Source organism: Stegostoma tigrinum, chromosome 7, assembly GCF_030684315.1.
Source record: "Stegostoma tigrinum isolate sSteTig4 chromosome 7, sSteTig4.hap1, whole genome shotgun sequence".
NCBI lineage: Eukaryota > Metazoa > Chordata > Chondrichthyes > Orectolobiformes > Stegostomatidae > Stegostoma > Stegostoma tigrinum.
This window is the reverse complement of record NC_081360.1, coordinates 71,448,196-71,468,443: the sequence shown is the minus strand read 5'-3', so window position 1 is coordinate 71,468,443 and position 20,248 is coordinate 71,448,196. Positions and strand designations below refer to the sequence as shown.

The following is a 20,248-nucleotide window of genomic DNA, read 5'->3' as shown; positions in this document are numbered from 1 at the left end:
ATTAAGCAGAGTGGGGAGGGCTTATAAATCGGGTTAGCTAACTCATGACATGGATTTAATAAAGGCATCAGCTGATTTTCTATCATGCAATTACATAAGGTATTTGTGTGTTCAGGATCTTTGCTTAACCTTTCTTGATGTTTTATTGACTTAGGGTTATTTCAGGTTTTGACTACTCTTTTTGTGTCAGCAAATAGGCTGTAGTTGAATTGATACTTAAACCAACAATTCTAGGAAATATAGAATGTAAGCCAAATTTAACTGGAAGGGGGAAAATAATAGACACATTCTCTGTGTGCCTGTGTGGTCTGCAGCAGACTCAGAGGATGGTTCAGCTGTGAATCAAATTATATGTACACAGATATATTTATGCATAAATAACCTAACTGTCTCACTTACAGTTTAAGATGTAAACTGGCTCAAAGAGTATTCAACACTAATTTATGAAACTGCGAGTTGCTGTAAGTGTCAAATGTATATTGAGGTCCTCGTGTAACTGGATTACATGTTAAAGGTACAAGAGTGAAAAATATTATGAAATATGTTGGAATATTAGGAGAGAAAGTGTAAAACTTCAAATAACTAACCAAACCATAATGTCTGATATTTATTATCTAGTTGGGATTATATTTTCAAATGTGTAGGAACATTTTGTGCTTAACCACACTTTAGAATGTCTCGGAAACCTGACAACAATATCAGCATCTCAGAAATGGGCACCTCCAAAGCATCATATCTGGCATTTATGAAGCCTTTCTTATCTAAACTTCAGAATCAAATTTGTTTACCTTATCACCTCTCAAAATGTGAAATTGGTTACTCTTTTGCTGTCTTGAATCCAGATATTTTAGATATTTTCATTTGATATTCTAAGCAACTGGTTTTGAGCCAAAAAATCTATTAAGGTTTTCACTATTGAAGTTATCCTGAGGCTGCAGAGAACAATACAAGATGACTTCACACTTCGGTTTCATATAATAATTAATCTTTTAAAGTGCTTTGAAATACATAGTTATAACATAAAAATTGGTTTTTCAGCCAGTGTTTACGCTTATCTTCCAATAGTCATGATCTCACAAACCCACCCTGTTTCCGTATCAAATTCAGTTCTTTAGCCACCTATTCAATTTAATCTTGAGCATTTACAAAGTCACACCACCATCACTCCTACAAAATTGGTAGTGACTTCTAATTTTGATCGAGGGATTGGACGGTTATTGGCCAAAAATGTTAACTCTGTTTCACTCCATAGAAACTACTTTCCAGCATTTTTGAATTATACATTAGTTATTCCTTGAACCGAATATGCAGAGTTCAAAATGGAAATTGAGATGTTACTGTCAGTGATTCTACACTTGTGTCGTCACCCAGACTGCAATTGATTAATTATCATTGAACGGATGAACACGTGCTGTTCTACACTACTTTTTTCCACTGTATAAAAGGCTATACCTTGTTGAATGAGGTATAATAGGTTCTTAAATAATGTATTGCATTTAATAATTATTGCTGAGAAGCTTGCTGGCCATGAATAAGCATAGTTATATTTGTCGATCTTCACAGTTTTCTATTATGATAAATTTCCACATTTCTAAAATATATTTTATTCAGAAAATGTTTAACGTTTCTGTTGCTACCATTGTTCCATGTTTGTGTTAAGCATTTATCCCATTCTGTAAGATGTAGTTTAGCAAAATTAAAATGAATGTCTGAGAAATACTCGTCCAATCTTTCACCATCTCTGCAGAAAGAAATAGAGCTCCCATTTCAGGTGGAGTGACCATTGACAAAACTATACCACTTCTTGGTTTGCCCTCTGAGATTACTTCAATGCGATTGGCTTACCCTGCTTGAAGACATTGCTGTTGCAATACACCTGGAGAACTCTTGACTTAGTATCAGATTCAAAGTAAAGTGAGAATAGAAATTCCATGTGATTTTTGTGGGCAGCTTTCTTGATGGCCAGTATGAGCACTGTCTCCACACTATAGATCTCCAAAATCTGAGCATTAGTTTCTGCCTCGGCCTAATCCTGGAAGTGATTTCCACAGTCTTATTGTTCATGATGTAAAGCAGTTTCTCTTGCATTAAATCATTCATAGTTGCATTTAATACTGTATCAATGATCCTCATTCTTGACTTCTCAGTTCTGGAAGCAACAGGCATTAGTAACCAGCATTTCACATGAACACTGTTGTGATTGATATTCCAGAAAAAGCTTCAATTGTATGTGCTTGCATTTTGCATATGTATTAACTTTAAATTGTGGTCAATAAATATTGACATGCAAAATTAGTAAGAGTAATTCTGAACTGTAAAATGTATTACAAAAGTAGGGAAAGAAATCAATGGACAACAGATAGTAGAATATGCAAATATATGGCACTTCCAGTGTATGGAGTATACACTAGGTCATGTCAGTGGCACAGATCTTCTAGGCTTATTGACCTTTACAGTGTTTAAGTTCAATGGCTCATTCAAAATCTCTTGCTCCCTTAAAGTACCTATGAAACTGTTTCCAGTGAACTTTAATTCTGACTTAAATACTCAACACTAGATTTCAATAGAAATGCACCAGTAGGTAGCATGACCTTTTTGAACTATGATGCCACATTATTTTCTGTTCAGCACAGGGAAGCTGTGTTGATGTGCAAAGACTTCCAAAACTTGCCACTAGATGCTGTGTATTTACATAATAATATATACCTCAGAGTTAAATCTACATGCTATAAATTAGCTGTATGTCTTAACATGACATCTGTTTCCAATGCTTGGTGTTGTCCTTCTATTGGTAGATTGCACCTGCCTGAAAGAATTTTAAGAGGTAGGATGTTTCAGTCAGCTAAGAAGCGGTGAAAACAATAAGATGAAGGAAGTTTGGCTGGTTGTACTTCAGTTTTAACAGATCATTCCCTGTAATTAATTCAGGTTTGTGAAGTTTAATATTTTATATTGTCACTATTAACTTACTTTAATATATTTGTTTCATTGACGTTCTACTCATGTTCGAGAAATGAATTTTATAACTTTTGTTACCAGAAATGAGTGGACTGTATGTTTTATGTGAAGCCTTCTCTTCAGGAAAGTCTAGAATGTGTGGAAGATATTTGGCTGATGTTAAGGTCATTAATACAATCTGTAAATCTTTGTCTCATAATATCTTTGGGCTGTCAAATCGGACAGCAAGGAGATCACCAGCAGGTTCAACTCTGTCAGATATTTACCTTCAAACTCTGTTTGAATCTTAGAGGTCAGGGAAGTGGCCAACAGCTATTTTAATCACTTTTAAAATAGTTTTAGTAACGGGTGTCCTAAATGATTGTAGAATAGAGGTTTCATAGATAGTAGGAACTGCAGATGCTGGAGAATCTGATATAACAAGGTGTAAAGCTAGATAAACAGAACAGGCCAAGCAGCATCGGAGGAGCAGGAAGGCTGACGTTTCAAGGTCTGGACCCTTCTTCAGAAATGGGGGAGGGGAAGGGGGTTCTGAAATAAATAGGAAGAGAGGGGGAGGCGTGTAGAAGATGGATAGAGGAGACAGACCGGTGAAAGAGACGGGGATGGAGCCAGTAAAGGTGAGTGTAGGTGGGGAGGTAGGGAGGAGAAGGGTCAGTCCAGGGAGGACTGACAGGTCAAGGGGGGGGGGGTGGGGGGGAGGTGGGATGAAGTTAGAAGGTGGGAGATGGGGGTGGGGCTTGAGGTGGGAGGAGAGGTTAGGTGGGAGGAAGAACAGGTTAGAGGGGTGGGGACAAGCTGGCTGGTTTTGGGATGCGGTAGCGGGAGGGGCTTGTCCCTGCCTCCCTAACCTGTCCTTCCTCCCACCTATCCCCTCCTCCCACTTCAAACCTCACCCCCATCTCCCACCTACTAACCTCACCCTGCCCCCGCTTGATCTGTCCGTCCTCCCTGGACTGACTCATCTCCTCCCTACCTCACCTACACTCACCTTTACTCGTTCCATCCCGGCCTCTTTGACCTGTCTATCTCCTCTCCACCTATCTTCTCCTCTGTCCATCCTCTATCCACCTCTCCCCCTCTCTCTCTCTCTATTTATTTCGGAACCCACTTCCCCTCCCACATTTCTGAAGAAGGGTCTAGGTCCGAAACGTCAGCTTTTCTGCACCTCTGGTGCTGTTTGACCTGCTGTGTTCATCCAGCTCTACACCTTGTTATCGTAGAATTGGGGTTGTCTGACTCCTGGTTGATGACCATGCCAAGTTATCATCAAAAATGATACAGTAAATAGTAGGCACAAAATAAAGATGTATCATAACTTGAAATAACCACAGCAGTTACCTTCTTCATGCCTGTCAAAGAATCAGGTGCTGTGTACTGTGTAAAGGAAAAGTCGCCGTAGTCTTACCAGACCATAATGATGCTCTCTCAATGTGTACTTTTTGATGCTCAATTCAATGCTTAATTATAAAGTAATGCATTTTGATTGAGAAAGCTTTTCCATGCCCGGTCTTGCTGCACTAATTCTGCACTTAAATGTGGTTTATTGTTGATTTTTGAAGTGTTTAAAATTAGTAGGAAATAAAATCTTCCACTATCTTGGAATTGAAAATGGCACCTGGGCACTGAGATTTTCCAGTTTCTGTTAAGAAAATTCTGTATGCATAGGTATTTCTGTGTAGAAAAAAAAATTTGGTGTGATATTTCCATCCTGATATGATCATGATGAATTAATTGAGACAGCATCCAAAAAGCATATTCTTACTTTCAGAAAAGTCTCTTACAATTACATTTTTCTACCAGAGATGGCAAGATCAAAATTTCATCATCAGTCGGCAAGAAGGCTATTAGCATGTATTTGCATCTCATTAAGCCTCCACGTTCTCTTAGCAATTACATCTTCCGGATAAACTTCTTAAATTGGAAAAGTCAGCGCATCAAAAATTCAGCGTGAAAACTAAGCAAGTGTCTGTTAATTTACCACCTCAGTGACGTATCCTGGGGAGTTTATAGCTGTGCTGGCCATTTTCGTTTGCCTATAGCTGGAACTGCGAGTCAAAGGTACAATGCTGGCCATGCTATGACAAAGGCCAGTACAAGCTCCCTTGAAGATGATGAGGTTTTGATGCAAGAACCAGTCAGGCAGACCTGTACCATACAGCCCAGAGATGCATCGCTGACATGTGTTTTTGCCATGCACAATGTGGAGGTAGTTTAGGAGAAAGAGGAGAGAAATGCAGAAACCTTTAGAGGATGATAGTAGGGTTGAGGATCCTGAGAGAGCCCTTTAGAAGCATCAAATAGAGGAGGCTGAGCTAGTAATATATGAGTGAAACACTGTGGATACTGGAAATCTTCAAGAAACAATGCTGGAAAAACTCAGCAGATCTGGCAGTATCAATGGAGAGGGAAGCAGAATTAATACTTTTAGTCTAGAATGAGTGATACCAGGCTGAAAACGTTTACTCTGCTTTCACTGCATTGACCTGAGTTTCTCCAGCAAATTTTATTTGTTTTGTGACAATGAGAGCTTGCATTAGATTGCTCTGCTGGACATTGATGCTAATATGTGCTTAAAACATTTTGAATACTTTGAGAGATCAGTCTCTTATGACAACTTTCAAGTTGTCACTCGTTCTGAGAATGTTCCTTTTGAGAGATTGTACATTATGGTCCATTTAAGTGTTTCACATTGCGATGAGACTGCTGTGACCTCTTGCCATGCCTCCTCATCTGTTCTGCTAATGTTCAGTCTGTAATGGGCTGCAATTTGTGACTCTGCCAGAAATTAACATGAGTTTGCTGTTGATCATCTGAGTAAAATGTGACAACATCCCTTTGAGAAGGGCAGACAAAGGACAAACTTCATTTCCTTGTGAAGTTTGTGGAAGTATCACATATCACACCATCTCTCCTACAAGATGAGTGTGACAAATGAACTATTTGATATACCAGGCTCTGGCTACTGTTCTACAACATACCTTTATTCTTAGTATCCTGTGAGATTCATTTGTATTGACTTGGCTAAGAATCCCAACTAGTGGCTGTGCACTTTTCCTGATGGATTAGGCTATTCACATTTTTGATTCTGAGAGTAAGCAAATGTTTGGTGATTACAATGACAAAAAAAAATTGGTTGAAGATACTCCAAATCTTGCAGATGTTGGAATTTAAGTTGTTCCTTCCAATATGGTATGATATTAATACAGTGGATGTGTGTATATATTGACAAACCAGTGTATTTACAAAATTATTGAAAATTTGTGCCACTTTGCACTGACTTATTTTTTTGTTTGACTTCCTCCCACTACCTTTGGGTGTAAGCCAAGGTTCCAACTTGGGAGTGCAGGGAGCTGGCTGTGTGGTACACCTGAAGATAACTTAAGACTTGAGTAGTTGTAGCCTGGTACACCTTGGCTGAGAGGATCCAGGCCCACTTAGACTCTGCTGTCTAAATGCAGACTCACCCTTCTTTTTCCTGGGCTGCTGCAGCTATTGGGGTCAGAAGCAGGAGCAGAAGAGGGTCAGGGCATCTCTGGAGTGATCTATGAAAGTGCTGGGTTGTCTGTGTGCTGTTCTTCCTCCCTGTGGATGCCAGCTGGCATCTCCTATTTACTTAACCGAAGAGGCACTCTGAGGTTAAGGTCCCTTATTCTATTCTCACTTTGCCATTGATACAGCCATCCATGGCTAGACCGATAGAGTGCAGATCCGGGTGCATATCTCCAGCATATTATTGAGCATTCTGCTCGACCTGGATGTCCAAAGTGGCCACCACCATTTCCATGGAGATAGTCATGTGTTTGTGCTGGAGTCATCACAATTGTGAGAATGTGGGGAGGTGTCCTTCAAATTTCTCTCCTTCCTCCTTCAGAACGTGGTCATGGCTCAGAGCCCCAGGCTGTGGCCTTTTCTGGCTGACATGCCTGCGTGCTACCTGCAAAAGTGAAGGGGAGGAATTAATTGGTGAGGAAAAATAGAAGATTATGTCGAGCTTTAGCCAACGTGTGGTACCAAACTCCCTCAAACATTAACGGTTTCTCTCTCCCCAGATGCAGTCACACCTGTGGAGTTTCTCTGACATATTTTGCTTTTATTTCAGATTTCCAGCATTGGCAGAATTTTGCATTTAGGCGAGCAGCTTGATGTGCGCTGCTCCCCCAATAGTCTTGCCCACTTCAGCCCAATTATGGGTTACTTTTTCCGATAAGGCGATAGAGAGAAGGATTCAATGTGAGGGGAATGGTAACAGCACCAGTTTTAAGAGGATGGATCAGTATGAGGTGCCGATACGTTGACAGTGAGTGATTAGGAAGTGTAGCGAGTAGGAAGGGTCAACAATTTAAGAATAAGATGGGTGTGATCCCTTGAATAGACATGTTTTACATGCTGCTCAGGCTTGCTGTCCATCACCCTTAGTGAGATATATTCACAATGGCAGAATTAGAGTAAGTGGCCCTGTGAGTATGAGGCAGCAGAGAGAAAATAGTGCTACAAATTCTTGCAGAGTGCGAGAGATTGTTTATCCAGCATTGTTTTCCATCCCTTTGTGGGATCCAGCAGCACCAATCTGTTCTGACCTGGCAACATGGGTGTAATATAATAGAATTTTGATTCAGTTCTGTCAGGATGATGATGTCTGTCTTTCCATCATTCCATCCAACAGTGTGTCTCGGACATGATTCAGGCAGGGAGCCAGGGGAGGCATCTCTTCTGTTGTAGGAGTAATGACCATAGGCTGAGGGTAGTGTCTGGCTTATGAGCTCTAGTTGGCCTTCAAATATAGCACCAGATCTTTCAAAATATGAAGATCCAGCCGGAGGCAGGAATTGCAAGTTCACTAGGCCATTGCATCCCTGAGGAGTTGCTTGTCTGCATCAGTGCTGATCTTGACTCTTTCACATGCAGGTGTCCAATTTTACTTCCTGGGCAAGGTGGAACTACTTGTCATGGTCAACATTATTCAGTCCCAGCTCCTGTGTTATACAGTATTCATGTCACCCTCTATATCAGACTTCTCTTTTCCATTGGGCAGCTGCCTAGTTCCTTTTGTCACTTGTCATAATCCAGCACCTTAATCATTCTGATTGAGCTCTTATGTATTCTGCAATACTTCTAGTATCCTTTCAGTGTCGTGATGATCAGAGCTGCACAAAATATCCTGATTGGTTGCAGCAACGATTTTATAAAGGATCATCTCACTATTTCAGCTCAACGTGTGTAATATCTAGGCTTATGTTGTGAAATTCTGAGTCGCTCTGGTTGATTTATGAGAGTATATTACATCTTATCACACAGCTTCAGACAGTGAACCAGTGAACATTGTTTACTGTTAAGCAGGTAACAAAAACCCATTCAGCACTAGAAGTTACAATTGTAAAATTAATAAGAATTCTGACAGTTGCTTGCTGTGAGTCTAGTGGAGAACAGCAGAACACACTGTAAAATGTTGGAGGCCTCTGGTTACTCCCTTAACCAGACTCCAGTTTTCAGCTGACCTAGGAAAATTTTGGTAGAAATCAAAAGCTTTTAATTGAATTTCTCAAGACCCTGTTAAGTGCCTTGGGACTTTTCACTGTGTTAAAGGCAGTTAAATGCAGATTATTATTAAAAATGTCTGCTGAAAAATATAAACTTGGAGATAATATTAACTATCAAACAAATTAATACAGTTAATTTGATTTTGCTAATATCTTGCTTAAATTAAATATTAATGTTTAAAAAATAACTAAAATCACTGATTTTACCCTATCAATGACAATGGTCTGATTTGTAAATCCAGTCAGTAATGTAGTCAGTGTTGCAGTTTTGGATGTTTAAAGGTGACAGCTTTCCTGGTAACAAAAATGGCCACTGCTGAGGCAGAGAGTAGTCTTTTTGACTGTTAGCTTTTAGTATTTCTACCTGATGTCTGGAAGTTCGTTACTGTACCGAGGTTGTTGACTTGCTTGCCAAACTGGCTTGTTTTCATTCAGGCGTTTCATCACCATGCCAGGTAATGTCATCAGTTAGGCCCCCGATGAAGTGATGTTATTCTGCTCTGCTTGGAATTTATACTGTCCGGCCTGTTATGGTGAGTAGTGTCATTTCCAGTTTTGTTCTGTATGGGTTTGTAAATGGGGTCCAATTCTGAATGTTTGTCGATTGCATTATGGTCTGAGAGCCATGCCTGTTGGGATTGCCATGCATGTCTATGTTTGGCTTGGACTACAATGGTTACCTAGTCCCAGTTAAACTGATGGCCTCCATTGTCCAAGTGTACTGGTATTAAGGAAAGTTCATCGTGTCCTTTTGCTGTTAGCTGATGCTTGTATATTCTGATGGGTAGTTCCCTTCCTGTCTGTCCAATGTAACTCTTACGGCAGTCATTGCAGTGTATTTTGTAAACTATGTTGGTTCTGCATATTGTGGGAATGGGGTCTTTAACCCTTGTGAGTGTATGTTGCAGAGTGGCTGTGGGCTTGCATGCTACCATGATTCCTAGTGGTTGTAGGAGTCTCATTGTCAATTCAGATATGTTTTTGATGTAGGGCAGTGTGGTGAGTGTGTTAGGGCATTCTGTGTCCTCTTGTCTATTTAGTAGGCACCTGCGCATGAAGTTGAGAGGATATACATTCATAGCAAAGATATTATTATTGTACTTATGAAACTTTTCTGGTTGTGCGTGCATTTTGTTTTCCTGCATGGTTATTGTCTCTGGTTGGAGACCAGATGTACAATCCAAGGTCTGTATCAACAAGTCAGAGACCCTGATGCAGCAACGCTATGGGAATTTCTTGGGATGTTTGATTGTCTGATGTACTATATTTCCTGAGACTCTCTGCAAAGGTTTCTGACTCTGAAAAGAATTCTGAGTCTGAGACTTTGGACAATTCCAAACTACTTCGGAGATTGCTACCAAGAAATGTTGTCGACAAAAATTTGATCTTGATCCTACGAAGCTGTATAACTGAATCTCCTCCTTCATTCACAGTAAGTGCTGACTATACCCTCAACTCTACTATTTCTGACTTGGTCAGACGTCACAAAACACCAGGTTATAGTCCACCAGGTTTACTTGAAATCACAGCTTTCAGAGCATAGTGACTTCACTTGATGGAGGGGCTATACTTCGAAAACTTGAGATTTCAAATAAACCTGTTGGACTATAACCTGGTATCATGTGACTTCTGACTTTGTTCGCCCCAGTCCAAATCCAGCACATCCACATCACTCCTGACTTGATCTGACCTGATCAGCCCCTACCAGTTAATTACCCTCCTGATCTGACATAACTGTCACTCGAGGTTGGTTGGCTGGCCGAGCTGGTTTCTTGCTTTGCAGATGTTCCATTACCATGCTGGGTAACATCCTCAGTGCAGCCTCCAACAAAGCATCGGTGTGTTTTCCCGCCTGGTTTTTAAACTCCGGGGTCCATTGAGGTGGATTGGCTCACTTCCAGCTTTCCTTCGTTGTGGAATATATATGGGTTCAATGTGTTTATTACTAGTATGCATCATGGAGTGCCAGGCTTCTAGGAATTCTCGTGCCTGTCTCTGCCGAGCTTGTCCCAGGATTTTGGTGTTCACCCAGTCGAATTGGTGGTTCTCCTTGTCCATGTGGATTGAGATGAGTGAGTATTGATCGTGTCTTTTTGTAGCCAGTTGGTGGTCAAATGTTCTTGTTGTAAGTTTCCTTCCTGTTTGTCCAATGTAATGTTTCTCACAGTCTCTGCAGGGGATCTATGTAGTGTCTGAAAGTATCTGTAGATCTACAAGATCCCCTGCAGAGACTGTGAGAAACATTACATTGGACAAACAGGAAGGAAACTTACAACAAGAACACTTGAACACCAACTGGGTACAAAAAGACACGACCAGTACTAACTCCTCTCAATCCACATGGACAAAGAGAACCACCATTTCGACTGGGAGAACATCAAAATCCTGGGACAAGCTCGGCAGAGGCGGACATGAGAATTCCCAGAAGCCTGGCACTCCATGAAGCATGCTAGTAATAAACACATTGAACCCATATACATTCCACAACAAAGGAAAACCGGAAGTGAGCCAATCCAGTGATAATCTCTGATGAAGGGTCTAGGCCCGAAACGTCAGCTTTTGTGCTTCTGAGATGCTGCTTGGCCTGCTGTGTTCATCCAGCTCCACACTTTGTTATCTTGGTGAGCCAATCCACCTCAACGGACCCCAGAATTTAAAAACCAGGAGGGAAAACACACCGATGCTTTGTTGGAGGCTGCACTGAGGATGTTACCCAGCATGGTAATGGAACGTCTGCAAAGCAAGAAACCAGCTTGGTGAGCCAACCAACCTCAATACCCACAACTCGAACTACAAATCTACTCCAAAACCTTAGATAACTATCACTTGCTTGCTCCCCTGATTAATCCTGAGTAGGCCCATGATCTGTCCACTCCCTGAAATGAATACCAACCCTGAGCCATCTCGATAATCTCCTGACTGACCTATCCAGCTACTCATCTCATGCATGTGTCACCTAAACCACCTACGCACCCTACCATCCCAGCCACTCCTCATCCATCCACCCATTCACATCGAAAATTCAAACTCGCCTTATGGAAACAGTTGTCATTAAAAGGAAGGCTTGTCCATTCTTCCCCCGCGGTGCTTTGGGATTGTAATGAAACTGTCCGCGGTGCTTTGGGATTGTAATGAAACTGTCCAGTCTCTTTTTTTTGTTAAAACCAAGCTGACAGTATCCACCAACAAATGTGAAGCATCATTGGGGTGCACAAAAGTTTGCGTCTTTCGGCAGTCTGATGATGATTGACAGTTCAAAAGGTTTGAGTGTATGTCACTTTTTATTTGCAATAGATTCACAAGTAATTGGCATTGATTTTAAAAAGGATGAATGTATTTCATGATGAGGCAAATTATGTGAAGATTGAAAAATGTTTTAATTAGGTACCAAATTTCAAGTAATTAAGATTATGAAAGTAGGGGGAGGATAGCAAAAGGATCAAAATTAGATAGGAAGAAAAATAAAATATTGAGAGCCATTCGTCATAGCAGGAGGAAGCAGATAGTGATTCCCTCTAAGTGTCATTTCTGGGCTGTTTTCTGTTGACTGTATAAATCACTCTGATTTGGATACATATGTGGGGAGAACATTGTTGAAATTTCTTGTAGACTGTAGACAGGGGGATGTAGGTCACTCCTTTTTGGCGTACTGAAAGCTTCAAAAAGGTACTGATGAGAAGGGCAAATGTAGTTTTGAGAAGGAGCAGGTAAAATTCTACCTGGAATTCTATCAACAGTACACTGTTGCCAATAGTTGGACTGGAGAGAAGAAAGCACCATTTCTGCTTTTGTTTTGCTTTGTTTTGCCCATTTTCAATAAGATTACAACTACAAGTTTTAAAGTGTCAGTAGGTGCACAGAAAATGTGTCATGCTGAGGTCAGGAGACTGTTTAGTGATGAAACCTCCCAACACCTGATACTGCTACAGCTAAAAGTAGGCTATAAAACTGGCAGGTTCTTCAAGGGGCAGCTAAATCTTTCTTGCACAACTACATTGCCAGTAATATGAGGCTTATTCAGTAGCATGGATTGGTTTTCAAATTTCAATTCTGTTGGCAAAAATTCACATTACATTGGTTTCACTTCATTCGTGCGTGCACCATAGTAATTTGTTGAAACCAGTTTAGTAAATGTACTGCCAAACCTCATGGTTGACAAGTATTGATTTGTACATTTCATTTATTGTGAAAAAATGATTGGCTTGACTTTGACCCATGAATCAGTTGTGTGTCTATTGTAAGTTTTCACGGCAGATTTCTCATATAATTTTCCGAATCTTGCCTCATTGCCTGGGCATTGTGCCCATATGGACCCCTGCTCATTTTACCCCCTTCCTCGTTCTAGTTGGAGGTATTCACCAATGCCAGTACATAGAACATAGAACATAGAACATTACAGCACAGTACAGGCCCTTCGGCCCTCGATGTTGTGCCGACCTGTCATACCAATCTGAAGCCCATCTAACCTACACTATTTCATGTACGTCCATATGCTTGTCCAATGATGACTTAAATGTACCTAAAGTTGGCGAATCTACTACCCCTGCAGGAAAAGCGTTCCATTCCCTTACTACTCTCTGAGTAAAGAAACTACCTCTGACATCTATCCTATATCTTTCACCCCTCAATTTAAAGCTATGCCCCCTCGTGCTCGCCATCACCATCCTAGGAAAAAGGGTCTCCCTATCCACCCTATCTAACCCTCTGATTATTTTATATGTCTCAATTACGTCACGTCTCCACCTTCTTCTCTCGAATGAAAACAGCCTCAAGTCCCTCAGTCTTTCGTCGTAAGACCTTCTCTCCATACCAGGAAACATCCTAGTAAATCTCCTCTGCACCCTTTCCAAAGCTTCCACATCCTTCTTATAATGCGGTGACCAGAACTGTACACAATTCTCCAAGTGCGGCCGCACCAGAGTTTTGTACAGCTGCAGCATAACCTCTTGGTTCTGAAACTCGATCCCTCTATTAATAAAAGCTAAAACATTGTATGCCTTCTTAACAACCCTGTCAACCTGGGTGGCAACTTTCAAGGATCTGTGTATGTGGACACCGTGATCTCTCTGCTCATCTACCATACCAAGAATCTTACCATTACCCCAGTATTTTGCATTCCGATTACTCCTACCAAAGTGCATCACCTCACACTTGTCCGCATTAAACTCCATTTGCCACTTCTCAGCCCAGCTCTGCAGCTTATCTATGTCTCTCTGCAACCTACAGCATCCTTTGTCACTGTCCACAACTCCACCGACCTTAGTGTTGTCTGCAAATTTACTAACCCATCCTCTACGCCCTCATCCAGGTCATTTATAAAAATGACAAACAGCAGTGGACCCTTGTGGTACACCACTAGTAACTGGTCTCCAGGATGAACATTTCCCATCAACTACCACCCTCTGTCTTCTTTCAGCAAGCCACTTTCCGATCCAAACTGCTATATCTCCCACAATTCCATTCCTCCAAATTTTGTACAAAAGCCTACTGTGGGGAACCTTATCGAATGCCTTGCTGAAATCCATATACACCACATCAACTGGTTTACTCTCATCTACCTGTGTGGTCACCTTCTCAAAGAACTTGATAAGGTTTGTGAGGTATGACCTACCCTTCACAAAACCGTGCTGACTATCCCTAATCGATTTATTCTTTTCTAGATGATTATAAAACCTATACTTCCTGGAATTCCCCGGGCTGGCATCATCTTGAAAGCCATGCTCCTGGTCAAGTGGTGCCAGCCAGGTTTTGACCTTTTCCATGTGCGCAGTGGGTGGCCAACCAAAAAACAGAAGTTGACAGGGCACATTGGTGGCATGGCTGACATTTCATCGCACATACAAGTGTAAATTTGTGAATCTGCACTATTGAAGAACAGAGCTATACAATTACCGGTCTTTAGTCTCATCCCGTCTTCTCAACCTGAAGGAAGTGTTATTCTTTCCCAATGCCCGGTAAAACCCAACATTTTCTCTTTGTTCAATGTGGGCCCATCACATGTGGAATGTTGTGAAATAGTCTAAAATAGTTATGTATTTTTGACAACAGCAAAAACAACCAATGAAAGTATAAACTGAAGATTCATTTGCTGCTGGGAACAGATAGGAGCTGCTTGTCTTTCCATCAACAACAGAATTATGGTCAGTGATCACAACACATATCAACTGAAACCCGATGTCAATGAAGTACTGTCTGGCTTGTGGTGTTTCATGCTGCAGTGCTCAATGTTTAGAAGATAATGTACTCCCTGCTCTGTACATTCACCTAATCCTCAGGAGACTGCTGCCACTCTCTCAGCTCCTCAGAATTCATCACATTGCCTCTCGCCTGGACCAATCCAAGCATCAAAATCTCATGTTCAGCAGGCCTCTTGTCTGCTGCACTTGGAGCCTAGTTGAAGAGAGGGCTGCATTGTATCTTTGTATCTGCACTCAATCTAAGTCAGGAAGTTGTGTAACTGCTCCATCAGCCTTGGCTTCCAATAATTATCCTTGTAAGGCACCCACCCCTCGAACATTTAGCATACTCCTGCATACAATGAGACATGATAGACTCCAGCTAGAAGGGGCAGGGAATGCTTTATGTGCATCTTTGACATAGAAACCCTTATTCCAATGAATGAAGTAGAAGCCTTCTCAAGCAAATCCAAAGGAAATTAGAGAACTGTACAATTACTGATACATTGTCCTCCCACATTTCCGGAAAGGCAACATTCCACGTTGGTTAATGCCATTCACGATGAGAAGAAATCAGTTCTGTGCCATTGGGCAGCCTGTGACCTCTTGGACTGTCTCTGAAATGTGGCCTGCAAGGACCACTTTTTAACGTAATCTGTGATTAATTTGGCTTCACAGATACAATTGTCTTCAATTTATGATGACCTGTGACATGATCAATATTGCTTCATGGTCAGGATTTGTATCTTCCACAGCTGGATCCTGCATGCATTTCACATGCAGGGAGCTGTAATTCCAGATATCTTCAACCTGTACTGTGCCAGTGCCTGATTAACTCAGTTGCCCTTTGAATAGCCTTGCTCTGCTCACCCAGTGTCGCCTGTGTTCTCGGTCAGGAAGAGAAGCATTTGTTTTCCCCCACCACCACCCCATCCCCAAATTCAAGGTGCAGTTACGACATTTTTCCATTTCTAGTGTAGTTTTACAAGTTGCATGAGTATTGAAGGCAATGCTGGTCACATTTGGTGTGGTGTGCTACAGCTTAGCCTGGTAATCAGGATTCCCCACATCAATAAAGCAAGCAATTGCTCACTTATCATTTTTTCTTTTCCTCTTCAAACAGCGACTTCCCAAGATTTATCCAGAGTAACATGAGCACATGTCACTGCTATTTTGATGGGATGATCTTCCCCCACCCTAATGTTTTGGAATAGTTAGGAGATCTATCAGTTGGGTGCATTTTTGGGAGCAAAATCTTGTCTGCATATGGTTACTGCAATACTGTTTTGAAACATTTTATCATCTCTTTCCTTTATGCATTGTATCAGACAATGTTTGTTTAAAGTGAAAATGTTTTCATTTAATCTTGCATTATGAAAAAACTGAGGACTGCATTCCGTTAGATTCTTAAAATATTGGATGTGAGAACATTGTTTAATTTAGAATATAAATTAAGTCTTGCATTTCAACTCTTCTAAACTATTAGGTGCCTTTATGGTATGTGTGTGTATATATAGATATTTGTGGGCTTGATTAAGGTCCGATTCTGAGGCAAGATTATTCCACTCTGTCACATAAAACTATGTACTACTGTCTGAAGTGCAGATTAGATGTGGTTTATGCTGATTCACATTTGGCCAACAGATGGTGCAACTATTCACGTTGTGTACTGTTAATAAAAAAATACTTGCGCAGCAACTGGATAATTATAAGAAAATGGAAGATGAGTTAATCTTGTTCACTTTAAATCCCACTGAAATACCACTGAGTAACCAAATAAATGTGTTGGTACATGTCTGCTTGCAGTGCAGATGTTTTAAAAAAAAATCTCGTGCAATCCCACGATGGAAATTATTAGAAATGCGTGTCTGTTATATTGAAGGTATGTTTCTCTGATTCTGTGTTTCATGTAAATGTTTAGTACTTTTATCATACAAAACAGGGCATTTAAAACTAAAATTGCTTCTTTATTCTGTTATTGAATTTGTTGATTATTAGCCACAGTACACCCCTGAGAAACTACAAGGATGTCCACTGTGTGGGTCTCTGTGCTGTTTGTCATTGTCACTTAATGACCATCCAATAAAAAGTGAACTTGAGCCAATGTTGATTATTGTTTCTTCCCCTCCTTTTCGAAGTGAAATGGGAAAGCTGAATTTAATGCAATTATTTTATGCTGTTCCTTTCAAAGGAACAAACATGATTGAATTGTGGTGGCGTTAAATGATGTTCCTTTACTTGGAGCTGTCAAGCTAGATAGATGAAGACTCAGCATTTGTCCGACTGAGTGTTCTAGGCTCTTAAAGGTGTCTGTACCCTGCATTACTTTGAACTTCGGATGAAGCTGGATATGTGGCTTGTTTTTATTTTACTTGCGAGCCCTCAGTCATCCTCTGTGGAATCTCACGCAATGTGCTTTAAAGTGAATTCCACTGTGACGGCCAGTTGTTGCAGTGAATTGCTACTGAGTGCTGTGGCTTGGCCTGTCGTAATCTAGTTATCTTTCCCTGGTCTCCAGATTGTCAAACAAAAGTCTGGCAAGTCGTCACTGGCACAAAGTGAAAATCAGAAAAAGTCGCCCTTTGTTCGATCAATGTGCTGCTTCACAGCTACACCAAAAGACCATTATCATAATGGGTTTCTTGCCTAGCTCTAAATAGTATGTGTAATAGAGCACTCCCATATCAAAAGGTAATCTTGGGTAGACAAAAGACACATCTGAAAAAAAAGGAAATACATGTAACGAATCCCTTACTTTATTTCAGGATGGAAGAGACTGTAAGGAATCTACTGCAGAATCAAGGCGCACTAGGGCAGTGTTCAGGATCTACAGCTGACGTTTTAAAAGCATGTCAGGTATTGTTTTATTTGAATTGTGGTGTTTAGTTGTTTTGAGCAATTTTTTTTTGTTTTACAAACAATCTAGTTTGAAAAAGTGAAACATTACAGCATTTGAAAATGAGAACAGCAAAGGTTGAAGTTTAATGCGGGCTAGAAAAGTCTGCTCTGAAAGATATCACTGATCTCTGCTGAGTTCAGTTATGAAGCAAGTAGAATACTGAATCCTTGAGCTTTGTTTTAGGTTTTTATTCCTATGGCCCTACAACTTCAAATACCCTCCTTATTCTTCTTTTCCCTGTTGCTGACAAATGAACTTGTGGCATTTGTCAGATCACCCTCCACCTCCACCCTTCACATCATGCTGGCCTCAGTGATTTTTTTGTTCCTGACAGAACAGCTGGCATCCATTCCCTTATGGCAAAAAAAGCTCATTACTACTTGTGCAGCTATTTTAACCTCTGCTTTATTGAACATGCTAAATCTAAAGTGGCAGAAATAATCCAGAGCAATATTTAATTTTATTTCATCCTGATCTCTTTCAGATCATACTCATTCCTTTTCCATTCACTAACCAGTTACAATGTTCTTTCCTCCATATTTTCCAATGTCCCAATCATACCACTTATAATCATGCTTCTGATACAAGGTCTCAATCTCTTACACCCCATCCCATGAGTTCTACAAGACCTCAAATTATCACAGTTACTTTCTCATCTTTTCTCTTTTTATCTGGCATAGGCTTCCTGTGAACCAACATAATAGCACACCCATTCTTCACAGATAACTTGGAGCCCCATCCTCTCTCCCTAGGCTCTAAATCCCCAGCTACTCATTATCATTTGCATGTTGTCCATCAATTTATGATTGTTCTTTCCATATTTGCAGCTATTGATGTTGAAATGTTTCTTGCTGTGTAACCTTCGCTTTCAGAAACAAAAATTAAAAACCTGAGTTTTGAAACTGGAGAATTAGAAGATCAAGAAATGCCATTGGTCAGTCTGAAGATTAAATAATTGAAGATTAAATAATAAGATGCTCTAGCAGATATTTTATCTTTCAGGCTAGTATTTGGTGGCTGATAGTTTGGAACATGTACCTGTTGCCCTAAACTTAGCCTTTTGAAGGTCATGCCTACTGTATATTGGATATCCCAGTGGCTAGTTCAACCTTCAGCAGCCTGGGCCACCAAAAGCTTCAGTGCAATTGGGGACCTAGGCTCAACATGACTATGATTATTTCTGAGAGGATTGGAGGAACACTTCATTTCTTGGGTCCACAAAAATAGTGGTCAAGAAAATTTATCGATGAAGAGATATACCCACACATGAGAGCTGCTTGATTTCCAAGTCCTTAAAAGGAAGAAGAAAGGTTTAGTGTTCAATTTTTACTTGAAATTAGGCAAATGAAAGAACCCTAGAGCCCAGATGGAGCCAGTTTTCTCCACTAAACTTGAGTCAGTTCTGTTGTACACTGATTTATATCATGAAGGTGGATTGCCAGAAACTCCAAGGACAGGATATTGGAAGCATTTTACACCAGGAGTATCCATTAGCATGGCCAATGAATTGAACTATGCACACAAACAGAAATTGCTGGGGAAAAAAAGTGAGCAGGCCTGGCAGCATCTGTAGGAAGAAATTAGAGTTAAGGCTTTGATCCAGTGACTATTCTTCAAGAACTGATGGTTGGTATATATGTTGAAGATAGGGTGGAGGATGGGGTAAGAGTGAGAAATATAGTTGGACAGACAAATGAGTGGGTTAGTCTCAGGGAATGAATAGCTGTTAATGGGGACTGTAAGTAGCTGACAATGGGTTGTGTGGTAGCAGCCCATGTGATGACAAGACATGATGTATGGGGTTTGGGGTAAAGACATAGGAGAAGGTGCCTCAAGTCCTAAAAGTTTTGAACTCGATATTATATCCAGAAGGATGAAGAGTTCCCAAGTGGAAAATGAGATGGCTGTTCTTCTAACTTGCACTGAGCTTTGGAGCACTGCAGCAAGCGTGGGACAGAGATATTGGCAGTGGTGTGTTGAAGGGGCAGCAACCGGAAGCTCAGGGTCATTTTTGTGGATAGAATCTAGGTGTTCTGCGAAGCAGTCACTCAGTCCGCACTTTGTTTCCCCAATGTTTAGGAGATTACATTGTGAACAGACCATCATGTTTCCTGGCCAACATCTCTAACTTGGGCTAGTTGCAGTGTTCCAGCGAAGCTCAGTGCAAGCTGCAAGAACAGCATCTCATCTTGCCTTTGGGAACCCTGCAGCCTTCTGGATTTAAAACCGAGTTCAATAATTTTAGGTCTTGAGGCCATGTCCTTACCCCAAACCCCACACACCAGGCCTTGTCATCACATGGGCTGCAACTACACACAACCCATTGTCAGTTAATAATGGTCCCCTTTAGCAGCTATTCATCCCTCCACACTGCCCTATGTCCTTGTCTGTCCAACTGTTTTTCTCTCTCTTTGGGCTCCATCTCCACCTATCGTTTACTGTCTCCTTCCCCCCCACCACAACTTCTGCATCAATACCAGCCTTTTCCTAGCTACAGTCAGTTCTGAAGAAGGGCCACTGGAATTGGAATGTTAACTCTGTTTTCTGTCCACAAATGTCACCAGACCTAAGTTTTTCCAGCAATTTCTGTTTTTGTTTCTGCTTTTTAGCATCTTCAGTTCGTTTGGTTATTTTTGTTAAGTGTGAATTGTGTCGCCTGTTTATCCCTCTTAAGC

General features: G+C 40.8%; 1 protein-coding gene across 11 annotated transcripts in view; it reads left to right on the top strand.

The window, feature by feature from the left end:
- Positions 1–20,248, top strand: part of nckap5l (NCK-associated protein 5-like) — a 752,792-nt gene that overhangs the window by 423,103 nt on the left and 309,441 nt on the right. For 9 of the 11 annotated variants that reach the window (XM_059647402.1, XM_059647401.1, XM_059647405.1 and 6 more), the window contains one exon: positions 17,440–17,530. In XM_059647402.1, coding sequence (XP_059503385.1) covers positions 17,440–17,530 — 91 coding nt within the window. Of the gene's footprint in view, positions 1–8,255; positions 8,299–8,933; positions 9,032–16,477; positions 16,557–17,439; positions 17,531–20,248 lie in introns of those variants that run through there. The other 2 variants (XM_059647407.1, XM_059647408.1) reach the window with 2 other exon arrangements.